The 13155-nt window shown below is 44.3% G+C and overlaps 1 protein-coding gene across 1 annotated transcript; it reads right to left on the minus strand.

Annotated features, from left to right (window-relative positions):
- Positions 1-10006: 10006 nt before the first annotated feature.
- On the minus strand, positions 10007-11520 carry SOX17 (SRY-box transcription factor 17). Its single transcript, XM_059815507.1, has 2 exons — positions 11217-11520; positions 10007-10926 (listed from the first exon to the last, which is right to left on the minus strand). The coding sequence occupies exons 1-2, from the start codon at positions 11518-11520 to the stop codon at positions 10016-10018; spliced, it is 1215 nt and encodes a 404-aa protein (XP_059671490.1). The 3' UTR covers positions 10007-10015.
- Positions 11521-13155: the final 1635 nt, after the last annotated feature.

The raw sequence follows: 13155 nt of genomic DNA on the forward strand, positions 1-13155 counted from the left end.
TCTACAAACTGGAGTAAGTTCACGTAACACTTGAGACAGCTGAAGACGGAGCATCAGAAATGGGTTTTTATCTAGCTCAGACACTGAGATTCACTCCCAGGTGTCAACTTAAGAACACTTCAGGTCAATGATAAACTCAGCTCCAAAAGGAGCTACTTATACTGTATGAGCAACTGCATATTTCAGCCAAGACCCTGCTCTCAACCAAGGTGTTGCTCCACAAGGATGCAGGTCTTCAACAGGTCCTGTGTCATATCTGCCAGTCTTGTGTTATCGTCTTGAATACTCCTAGGATGTCTCAAAGGGCATCAGACCCTGAAGTTTAGGCAAGTATAGCATTATTTGGAAGGTATTTGGGTCACAAAATCCATTGATGAAGAACACATTGAAAACCTTGAAAGAATATTTCTCAGGCAGCAGATGAGAACATAGCACACAAGAATGATTACAAACTTTTCCAAAACTCAGGGATATGCTATGGCCTTATTGCTGATGTAAATTAAAAAATAAAGTCAAAGGCAATCTTACTGCCACCTAGCTACAAAATGTTTAAAAATCCTGTTCCTTTTTTGAGATGTTCAGCTATTTTGTCCTTAGCAGAGGCAAAGATCCTCTAAACCATGAATAAAAGTGAATAGAATATTGTAACATTCTTGATCAGGCCAAAAGTCTGAAAAGATTAGTACATACCACAATATGTATTTGTCTATAAAGTCAATTTGTTAAGTTTCTATGAAACAGGAATACCATTTTACATGTGATAGGAGATGATAATGAAAAGTCTGTTGTTTTTTCTTTCAGATCTCTAACTTCAGTAAAATACAAAAATGTTCACATTGACAGAAAAAGATCTGGTAAGTTAAAAAGGTTCTCTAATAACTCCATGAAAATGTATTTATTGTAGTTACAGATCATCAACATCATGTTTCAGACTCTAACCCAAAAAGGATTGTCATTAATGGCAGCATCACCGTTACAGAGATGAGCAACAACCTTGTTATGATAGTTGAAAACCAAAATGAAAGGCAGATTGCACGTCACTACCAACAGCAACTGGCAACATTTTCTGAAGGTATTGAATGAAAAAGTGAGTAATGCAGGAAACAGAGCAGTGGAGGAATCAAATCTTTCCCCGAGGAAGAGGAGGCTGCTTAGTTGCCAGGATGCAGAGGTGGGGAACGGTGTAGGTTACACTGCAGAAGGAATCCTGGGAATTTCTAATATTTCACTTAAGGGAAAATATGCACTGCCAGCCACACTTCCCATCAGCAGATCACAACCAAAGGAGACTAAAAGCAGCCAATACTTTTCCTGTGTAAAATAAATTCTTAGCAGTGGTATTATAGTGTTGTGTAAAGTGAAAAGCTATGGTATTTCATAAATCCAAACTAACGTACAATAAACTAATTGATTCTGGATTACAAAGGGCAGCTAGCTGCCCTGCTGAAGTTTAGGATTTGTGTAGTTATTTCTGCAATACCCAGGTCATGCGTGCACAGCAAATTATATGAAGACCATTTGGGAACAGTAAAATGAAAATTCTTGCCCAAGGATGTGTGCTGTAGCCAGGGACTGTTACACAAATAGAGGAAATAGCACAATCATGTCAAGGTTGTCAGGCAACAGAACAAGCCTGAACATGCTATGTTGTGTTACTGCAGTAGGCAGCTTCTCTGCAGCAGTAAGCCCATATTGACTGAACTATCAACAGCACGTATATTTTGAGAGCAATAAATAGTCATTCTGAATTACTTTACATATACCAGGTCAATTCAACTAGCTCATCCTGACTGGCAGAAGCATTAAGGTTGTTAGGAATGCAAGAATATTCATGTCTAATTTACTCCTAAAGAGTTTCAGTTGTCTGTCACATCAGATTTTTCAAATTCTGCTAAAACTAGGTAATTATCTATAAATACAAGCAAGAGATTTGCCTCTGCTTCTAAAGATAGATTACATCAAACACATTGCAATTTTTTTTATAAAGTGTAGAAATGAAGATTATGCTACTACAAATTGTTATCAAGTGTTATTTATCCTTTCTCAGCCATCTAGTGGTCATGTTCTCTGGAGAGTCTTCTCCTGAAGGCAGGCAGCAAGGCTGTTTGCATCGACCTAACTACATTCTCAGCATGAAGTTTATTGAGGGAAAGCAGTTATTCAGGCTCCGTTGTGCATATTTGATTTTTTTTTCTTGTTATGAAAAAGATACGATGGATGAGTTGTGAATTCTGCTCTACTTTTTTAAGAGGAGCAAACTTTGAAGCCAAATTAATAACAGCAATTGTTGCCCTAGAAAAAGTTATCAATTGCTGCAGTTTTGCTATACTGGGATTGTAAACAGAGGGAAGTGCTGCATAGACCCAAACCCTCAATGGCACTTGGCTGCTTCTCTGACAGTTTAGTCAACAATGACATGCTGAAAGCTACAACTCAGATGCCACCTGAAGTGTTAGGCACTTGCATGTCTACCACAAGCCACAAACAAAGCTCCCAGTGCTGATATAAACTCAAAGCAGACAAGTTGCTCCAGCTACGGTTCCATGAACACTAGTCTCAAAGCAAAACTGGATCAAACCCAAAACCTAATAATTTAACTTGGATCAGTGTTATTGGTTTTGTCACCATGAAAAAGTTTGTGGAACTACAACCTCATATTTGTCACTTAAGGTGACACAGCTCTGACACAGGATTTTCAAACTGAGTGTTTTCCTCTTTTAGCAGTGGTACTCTGAGCTTGATCTCCTTGATGCCAGTTTTTGTTTAGATCTTTTACTTTCCATCTTGTCAAGGCTCTCAAATGTCTAAAGAATGTGTTTCACTGAGTGGCAGGCTGTTTGGAAAATTGTCTGTCCTGAGATTAAATTCATCTGGATGAAATTTTTGTGAGTTTTGAAAGACAAAGCCTATTTCTCTACATCTTCCAAACAGAACAGACTGTAAATGACTACAGAACTGATTATACTGAACAGACTGTAAGTGACTACATAAGCTTACTTACATAAATATACCAACCCACTCAGTACAATGAACCCATCTGGATTAAGGTAGCTATCCCCCACAGTAACGACACAGAGTATAGGTGATGCTACGCTTGCTGGGAAATTAGTAAGGAATGCTTTAGGTGCTGTAATTGGAAATCAGACTCTTCTCACGTGGATGAAACACACCTGTCTCTCTGAGACTCCTTGCAGGACGCTCAGAAAAGGCTGAAGGAGTAGAAGATTTTTTCAGGCACTTCAGTTTATGGCAACAAAATAACAGCCTTGTTACTTTTCACATCTCCTGTGGGGATTTCCAGACTATATATGAGCAGGTATAAAACAGTGGGTTATTCCCTGAGACATTGCCCTGGCCTATTCAGGAATAGCAGAATAGATCTTCTTGGTTGGTTTTGCCTCAGCTTTGCATGTGGCTTTCTCATTCTGCTTTCCAAGAATATTCATAGTGAAATAACATAGGAAATTTCTTTTGAGAATAGAAGCAATAGCACTTGTATCTTGACAAATTCTAGCAAGTTTTCCATTCATTAAATAGCTCTCTACAGGTTTAACCTGTAATTCCAAATCAATGGTGAATTAAGCCCATTCTTCTTAAAGCAAGCCCAGGACATTATGAATCAAGATTCTTACATCAATATTAGTGAGTATTTTTGCAATATTACACTTTCAGACATCATACCCAATTCAAAAGTATGAAAAATTGATACATATTGCATTAATCTGATGCCAAATCTGCTTCACTTTGCTCGTGGAAACCACTCACTGTTTCCACTGTTGATTTTAAATGAGCAAAATGATCATACATTGACATCTTGAAAGAATAGGCATGTAATCAAGGAAATATATGTAGTCTAGCTCACAGTAACTCACAGAAGTGATACTTTTCATTAAAATAATCAAAGCATAAAACAAAATCAAGACTACATAACCTGACTATACCTTAAGACTGTTCTCCAGTAAGTAATACTAATCTGTGCATTTGAAACCAGAATTTGTATTGTATCAATCAAGCCAAGTCCATGAATTCACAAATATTGGTTTACCTCTCCAGTTAACGTGAACACAATCTTTAGCCACAAAAACATATTCTAATATTCTTTATCTTTGTTCAACAGGGGACAATTTTTTTTTTTAAACAGGATGTGTGCAGGATAAATTCTGTTTCTAAATGGCAATAACAAGAAGCTTTAAAGTAAATCAGACACTGTAAAGTAATTCCACAATGCCTTGGAAAGAACCCAAGACTCACTGGTACCTAAATATATTCTCCGTGGGTAAATGGAGCGGCCACCCTCAGTGTGAACAATAACTATATTCCCCTGATAACTCCACGGAATACTCCATGAAATAGTTTTCTTGCTGATAAGGAAAAGGATGGAAATTTATTTTCTCTAAACTGTTGCTTATTAAAGTGCAGAAGATGCTAGAATTGTACTTTAAACAACTAGTTGGTAAAATTTGATTCTCATGAAGAATTTTCTTTCTAAAACCTTACTTCAGCATTTTTCAATGTCAGTACATGAATTATTTTCCATCACAGTACAGCTATGATATATAAATGAATTATTCATTAATGAAAGGAGATATCCATAACAAAAGAGCCTCAGCAGCTCAAACATTTTTACTTAGCTCATTATTATTTCACTGTACCTTCCTATAACAAGTGTTCTGAAATAGTCTGAAAACAGCTGGAAACAGAAACTTAAAATTTATTTAATTGTGAAATTCCTGGAGACTGCATCAAGTTTCAAGAAAATCGGTGTTTTAAATTTGTTAGTATCTCAGATGGCATTTCTACATGTGCATTAAAATGTTCTGTATTTTTCCTGGTGCCCTTCATTTTGAGATTCTTTTTTCAGAAGGACTCATGAGATCATGATTAGTGTTTCAGTTTTATCTGTGTCAGGTGACATACACCATAACCTTTGGGTGTTTCAGTTTCTTTTTCTTAAAAGTTTGAAACTTATGTCATTAATATTCTAAGAGCTGTGGCACTTTCAAATTGTAGAGATACATATAAGTTATATTCATGCTTTAACTAAATATAAGACAGACACCTTAGAACTACATTTAATCGCAAAAAAATATAAAAGATAAAAGAAATAATCAGAGTATGTTACAAGGTACTACCTGTTCTTCAGTTGCAAGGTCTTCCATGGACAGTAAGACACCCAGTGAGAAATCCCATATCTCTACACAATCATGTACCCATTTAATTAAATAGGTTTTTAAATCGTTGGGGTAAACCAAGGTACTTATTCATTATCTACCTGACAAGAAGTATAAGTTAGCCATTATTTAGGACTATGCTGCCATAATTAAACTGCTTTGGCCCACTAACTATCCTAGGCTTCTCCACTTTATACTGCAACCTATAACCCAGAATTTAAAAGCTATATATCAATTTACATTAATGTAGTATCATTCCACATACAGCCATAAATGTATTGGTTGCTAAAACACCTAATATATTTCCCTTGTCTGAAAATCCATATTCATTTAAGAAAGATTAATATTTTCAGTAAGTAAATCAATAGTTTTAAGAATATCTGCAAAGGGAACAATATCACTCTCACTATATTAATATGGAAACTAAGCAAAGCAATGTGGCCTGGAGTAAAATGAAATTTAATTAAATAAGTAATAAAATCTAATAAAATTATTTGACACATATGCTTAAAATATTTAAAAGCATCCACACCCCAATTTCCAACTTACCATACTGGTGGCCTTGGATGTATGATGACCCTTGATTTATGATGACGGAAGAAAACACAGTCCTTTTAAGAGTTCCAGAAATGTGCTCTGATAACCTGAGTTGATCAGGACAGCCAGAATCACCAGAGATTGACATGTACAACACTTACCAGCCCATAAACTCCTCATACAGCAGCTCCAGGAAACCAACAATGAATCAGGGTGAGGAATCTTCAGTTCGCACTGCCTACACTTTGACATCAGTGTCAAAGTAGGCGCTGCGCAGGCAAGCCCCAGCCACCGAACAAGGAGCCAGGCAGGCACACAAATCAGCTTGGTACCCAGAGCACACAAGGGAAGCTGTTAACCACGCTACACAAAACTGAGAAAGTGCTCGGCGTAGCCTATTTTATTAGATTATCCCTGTGTAGGATTTTTTGAAAGATGTTTGTCTTATGCTTGAACCAATGCAGCAGTTAAATTATGTTCCTGTTCCTAAATTAGTGCCCACCTCTGGTAAATAGCCCAAATACCTGAGTATTATACTTAGATGATGTTGAATGCGATACAGATAGTGATGCCTGCAACTAAAGTAATCTCAGACTTTCCATTTCAAGAACATGAAGTAAGTTTTCTATAGCTTTAGTGACACATTTGGACCACAAATTTTTCATCCCAGACAGCTGGCTCTAGCAGAGTACAGAAGTTTCAGCTAAAACTGGTCAGATATTGCTGAAAATAAGGCTAGAGAAAATATATTCTTTCAATATATTAAAATCAATCTTAGGACCCTTCTGCAGTATGGTTTTAATATTTAGCCTGGGATAGGCATTGCCTCAGTGCCAAAGGTGTGACTACCATTGTCCTCTGTGAAAAGCTGTCCAAGTTCTAAAGTTGAAACCCTAAAATAGAAACTATATAAACTCTAAAAAGCATGATAAGGAGCACCGGACCATGAAATGTGAAGCAGGAAGGCAGGAGAAGCAACTCATAAAGATGGAGCTACCTCATGGGCTAAGCACTGGCATCAACAGTGGGAGAAAAGAGAAAAGAAGAGGAAAGATGGGCGGATAAAATGAGGTAAGAAAAAGGGCACAGTTTGGGCAAGAACAGAATCAGGAGATACTGAGGAGCAGGGGTAAGGATAAATAGAGTGGGGAACTATGAATAGGAAAGAAAAAGGGGTTAAAAAAGCAAATTAAGGAAAGGGATAGAATATGGGTAGATTTCAGACAAAGGGAAAAAGCTTGTTATTCTGAGAATGGAAAGAGGATATACAAGGTGGAAGTGTTTAGGCTGTTATGGAGGAGGAAAAATGCTAATGTGAGCAACAAAAGGAACAAACTAGGCAAGAAGTATGGTAGAAGGAGACTGTAGCAAAAGGAAAGGTACAGAAAAGAGAGAGACAGAGTAACAGTTGTCATTCCAGAAATGGGAATTGAACCAATAATTCCACAGCCCCAGCATCATTTTGTTATCCTGCACCATTATCTCAAAAACCCACTGATAATGTTTGTTCCTCAGTCTTCACCTTGGGGCAAGTCAAAAGAGAGGCTCATATAGCAGGAGAGGATAAATGCTGTTATTTGATGAGGCATTCCTCAGGTGCTGCTTCATTTCATGCAGATGATGGACAAAGTTCGAGGAAGAAATCAGTATCAGAAGGCAGAGAGCAAATGAAGAAGGGACCAGCAAGAGAAGAGGTCAAATGAGGCAGGAAGAGAGTCATCTCAAGGTTAAGGCAATTTAACGATAGTTTGGAGAACTGCATCCTGTAAATACAAGAGTCACGAAGTTCTATGTAGTAACAGATTTCCTTTGAGACTGATTGCATTGCACCTGTCTCTCTCATTTCACCAAGCAGTCAGTTTGGGATGGTGTGCAGAAGCGTTGAGCTCTCATAACTGCAACTGAAGGCAAGGGGACTTCAACTTGGGAAGGAAAAAATGCTGTAAGTGCTAGAATTACGGAGCATTTTGGTTTCAGTCTTCATGTATCATTTCTGTGTAAGATACGGAATAACTGGGTTGGAGTTTCATAGAAAATTTGTATATCATTTATAATTAATGCCTATATCATAACATCACTCACTAAAGTTTAATTACAGCTGCACTTAATTCTGGAAGTTCTTTGTTTAATCTTACTTTGGGATTTCCTAAATTAGGCTTACTTTCCTTCCTTCCTTTTCTTTTACTGAAGGATTTTTTTAATTTTATAACATAATTGAGCTAGGTACCATGGCTATACTACTACTGTATTATAGAAAAAATTAGTCTTGGGATATCTGTAACAAATCAATATAAGAAAAAAAACAATACAAACAAAATTAATATTATTTCAGTATACCTAAAAATCTATTTAGAGTGTTTGCCTTTGCTATTCTTTTGGGTTTTTTTAGAACGACGACATTTATGCAATGGCATTAGCAAGAGCACTTCCTATGGTTTTAGCAGTCCATAACTGAAGGAGTGTCACTACCACGATGGTCATCACAAGGGCTGGTCATCTAGGAGCCACAACTGGACTAATCCAACCTGTTCAACTACAGAGTTTTCACTGTTGTTAAACTTATACTAGCCTAGAATTGTAACATCGTCAATGTTTCTTATTTGAATATGATATATTTGCCTGGAAAGAATGTCAATGTTGTTCTTAAAACACTGACATACAGGCAGTCATTTCCCATCTTGCACCCAACACCCTAATACTAGAAATTTGATGCTGGCCTTCACAATTTCCTCATTGTAAAGTGGAGGAAAAAAAAGATACTGCAACAACCTGAGGCAACCACAATTTCAAGCGAACTTTTTCAATATTACACGCAGTTAAATATCACTGAAGTCAGTACACATAATCAGGGTTTCTTCGGACCTAAATAAAATTACACTTTCTGAATTAATAAATAAAACATTGTCTGCTCGTTTCTACTAGATGATTTGTTTAAAAATAACACAGCTGGCTCTGTGTACATAACAGGTGTTCAGCAATGGTCATTATCATATCATTTTTATAAAACCAAGCATAGGTTACACAAATGGAATTTTTGCTGGATTTCTTCATCCATGACTCAGTGGATCTAAGAATCTACTGCAAGATAAAGTACACTTACCTAAAACTTTTTATATTATGAATGTCATTGACATCACTTTTGCACTGTCATTTGCAAATTAAAATATTTTAAATTCTCTACTGCAATTATTGTAGGTTGACCCCAGCCAGCATCTTCCAAAGGGAAGAGAGATATAAGAAGCGTTGTTGCTTACCTGACAGTGTTATGATGAGAATGAGATGTAGCTGTACTCTTGCACTGGCAGAAATGTCACAGAGCAGTACAGCTGAACAGCTGGCAGTTGATTGAGAGCAACTGAGATGAGCATTTGGGCTAATCCATTTTTTCCTCCTTACTAATACAAGCCTGAACCCCATGACACAAAACGGCCTAAACCTACTTGAAGGTAGGTGGCAGAAAGAGAAAGAATTTGTAAATACAGTACCAATGCTATTTGTGAATCATTTGGTTCAAACAGAAATCACTATGTAAAGCAAAATCACCTTCACAAGTATCCAAATCCAGTGGGTTTCCAGGCACACTTTTAAAATTCATCTCAAACTTCACTATCTTCTTTTGTTATAGAGAATACAGTTTCAGGGAGGACGTTTTCCCCAATGCATTAATGACAACTGCAAATTCCAGTTGGCACTTACAAACCAGAAAAAACCCTACAAAAAACGCAGTTAAATACAGTCACATGTTCTGTACTCCAAGAGACAAGACAGCAGCACAGGTCTAGCCATTCAGCTATGTAACAGGAACACAGCCACACCTGCAAACAAACTTCTTTGGTCCTGGAGACCGTTTTAGAGCCATTGTCATGGTGAAAGAAAGTGTCACCCAGTATCTGCATTGGCTTTGCTCCACCTTAGGGCATGACTGATTTAACTTTAGATTAGACTCCCTAAAGGGCCATACGGCCAAAAGAATGACAGAAACAGCTGTACATAAATTTATTTTCCTGAAGTACAAAAAAAAAAAGGATAAATATAGTTAAAAACAGCTAATAAAAACATATTCTGCGCAAACAAGTAACAGTGCTGATGTCGCAAGAATAACGATAATTTTGGGCACGGACTTAAAAAACATGTAAACATGCTGGCACACCAGTCGAAAAACAGTTTGAACCACACTTTTAATCTGCAAGACAGTAGCCCAGAAGGGGTTTGCGAAACTCTCCCGAGAAGATTCAAATAAATTACATAAATAGGAGGGGGGCGGGGCGCCTCCCTGCCAGTCCGTGGCGCGGCCCCGAGCGAGTCCCTCACACGTCGGGGTAGCCGCAGTAGTAGACGGCGGTGCTGGCGTCCGACACCGCCGAGGAGATGGGCCCCGCGCCCTCGGGCGCCGGCAGCCCGGCGGCGTCGTGGCCCGCGAAGGGCAGCCCCAGCTCGGGCTTGCAGGCGAAGCGCAGGTACTGCTCGAACTCGGTGCGGTCCACCTCGCCCAGCAGCTCCTCCTGCGGCAAGTGCTCCAGCTGCTCCCGGCACGGCGCCGCCTCGGGCGGCGGCGACGGCTGCCCGACGGCCCCCGGCGGCAGCGGCGGCGGGCCGCGCCCCGGGCCCGGCGGCTGGCACGCCTGCCCGTAGTAGGCGTGCAGCGGCGCCGGGCAGCCCAGCAGCCCCTGCAGCGAGCCGCCCGGCCCCAGCGCCTCGCCGGGCGGCAGGTGCCGGCGCAGCGCGGCGCCCGCCGGGCTCTCGGCCGCCGCCGGCGGGTACTCGGCCGCCGGGTGCGGGGCGTAGCCGTAGGGCACCAGCGCGCACTCCTCCTGCAGCCCCGCCGCGAAGAAGGGCGCCTCGCTCTCCGCCGCGTCCAGCGGCGACGGGTCCGGCGTCGGCAGGCTGTAGCCGTCGAAGGCGGCGCCCAGCGGCGGACAGTCCCGGTAGTGGCCCGCCGCCGCCGCGTAGCCCTGCTCGGCGTAGGGCAGGCCCAGACCCTCCACGCACATCCTGCCGCCGCCGCCGCCGGCCTCGCTGCCCAGCCCGGGCCCCGCCGCCTCCGCCAGGCCGTGCTGCAGGAAGCCGCTCTCCACCCGCTTCAGGCGCTTCACCTGCTTCCGCCGCCGCGGCCGGTACTTGTAGTTGGGGTGGTCCTGCATGTGCTGCACCCGCAGCCGCTCCGCCTCCTCCACGAACGGACGCTTCTCCGCCAGCGACAGCGCCTTCCACGATTTACCTGCGCCCACGAGCACCGTCAGACCGGCCGCCCACCGGCGGGCACCGACCCCCGGCCCCGACGGCGCCGCCGCCGCCGCCGCCCCCGCCCGCAGCCCGGCCCCCGGCCCCCGAGCCCCGCCGGGGCGGCCGGCTCCTCGCCCTCACAGACCCGCCCGCCGGGACCCCCGGCACGCCGCCCGCCCCCGGGCGCCCCCGGGCGCCCCCGGCCCCTGCCCGCAGCCCGGACCCCGCCACCCGCCCGGGCTCCCCGCTCTCGCGGACCCGCCCGCCGGCAACCCCCGCGCTCACCCAGCATCTTGCTGAGCTCGGCGTTGTGCAGGTCCGGGTTCTGCTGCGCCAGCCGCTTGCGCTCGTCCTTCGCCCACACCATGAAGGCGTTCATGGGCCGCCGGATCCGCGCCTCGCTCTTGCTCCGGCCGCCCGCCGGCCCCGACGGCGCCGCCTCGCCCTTCGCCTTCGCCTCGCCCAGCGGGCTCAGCGACTCTGCCCACGGGCACGGGCCCGGGCCCATGGCCGGCATCATGGTGGGGAGCGAGCACCGCCCCTGCGCCTGGTCGTCGCTGCTGGCGTAGCCCGCATCGGGGCTGCTCATCTCGGGACGCGCCGCCGCCAAGGCCGACAGCTCCGGCGGGGCCGCGGCACGGGCTCGACGCTCGGGCCCCGCTCGCGGCTGGCGGCTGCCGGCGCCGGCCCTATTTGAGCTGCGGCGCGGCCAATGGGGCCGCGGGGGCGGGCGCGCCGCGGGACGGCGGCGGCGGCGGCTCCCGCTGCGGCGCGGGGCGGCCCCCGGGGCTCCTCCCGGCCCGGCCCGGCCCCTGAGCAGGTCGCAGCCGCCTTCGCGGTTCCCACTCCCTGCCACAGCCGGCTGTCCCGTGGTGACGGCGCGGAGATGCTTGGGTGCACCCGCGCTCCCAGCCGCGGCGGCGTAGCAGCGCGCACGGGGAGAAATTCCTTCCCGTCTGGCCGCCGCCGTCGCTGCTCCGCGGGATCCTCCCTTGCCTTTCACCCTGTGCTTTGCCTCCTTGGCAAATTGGTTTCACTGAAGCACGGCGTGTTCAAAATTAAGCCGACCCTCGGAAGTTCATAGGAATATTTAGAAAGGCTGTGAAGACAATGCTGTTTGGTTTTCCTAAAAAGGTCTTTTGGGTTTTTTTGCGAATTATTTTTATTACTGTCCGACTGCCATCATCGTGAGCGTGGTCCTGAGAAATGGGACATGCTCATCAGCTATAATAATTCTTCCATCTGAAGCTTTCTAGTATTCGATCGTATTTTCAATCGTACCGATAACCCTATTTTTCATTGCGTACCACGGAAGGTATTTTATGAGTGGCATATTTCATGCAGGGCGAATGCATAACGAGTTTGCCCATAAACGAGCAGCCGAACGGTCTGCAGCCTTGGCAGGACCTGCAGGGTACTTGTTGGACCATTTTGTTATGCAGCGTAACTACAAGCCGAAAACATCCTTGCCTTTCTACATGAAATTACAGCTTCTTATTTAAATGAAAAGGCTGTGCAGTTACGGGAGGGGCAAACACTGAATAAATCGTGCCCTCATTAATTAAGTTTGCCAGTCGTTAAGGATAACGCCTTTTTTTCCCCCGAAAAGGCGCGGTTTTCCGTGTCAGGCCCCTCTCCGCCGGGTGTGCGGCGGGGCTGGGCAGGCGGTGCTCCTGCCGGGGCGGTGCGGTGACTCTCGGGCGGGCAGCGGAGTCGGGAGCACCCCCGACAGCTCGCTGAGCTGGGGGAAACCCCTGTTTTCTCTCCACCGACCGACACAGGAATTTTTCAAGGCATCCTACGAGTTCTTGCCCGGTACCTCTGTGTTCGTGTTTCGCGTGAATCTCAGAATCATTAAGGTTGGAAAAGACCTTTAAGATCATCAGGTCCAACCATCAACCCAACACCACCATGGCCACTGAACCTTGTCCCACAGTGCCACGTCTACACGTTTTTTGAACACGGAAACTAAACAATTTTGGGCTAGTTCTTAACAAAGAACAGTGCTGACATGAGTTATTTACTCCTTCGTCTTCCACATGAAGTACGGAACTGGAAACCCGGGAAAGCGAATATAAATGCCTGGAGGCTGGGAAGGGGCTGGGGGGTGGAATGCATGCTTGAGGAACGATCAAGCGGCCATTTAAAGATAATGATGATAATGATGTCAGCTTCAGTTTGACAGAAATCCCTTCGGACAGAAATTAGCTGAATATATTTATAT

The sequence above is a fragment of the Gavia stellata genome, chromosome 3, assembly GCF_030936135.1.
Source record: "Gavia stellata isolate bGavSte3 chromosome 3, bGavSte3.hap2, whole genome shotgun sequence".
Lineage (NCBI taxonomy): Eukaryota > Metazoa > Chordata > Aves > Gaviiformes > Gaviidae > Gavia > Gavia stellata.

What these genes read in the sequence shown, in the direction of transcription:
- SOX17 (XM_059815507.1), bottom strand. Translation starts at nt 11,520, where the DNA reads ATGAGCAGCCCCGATGCGGGCTACGCCAGCAGCGACGACCAGGCGCAG. An exon ending in CGAGCTCAGCAAGATGCTGG is followed by an intron (nt 10,927 to 11,216) that starts GTGAGCGCGGGG and finishes TCGTGGGCGCAG; the next exon opens with GTAAATCGTGGAAGGCGCTG.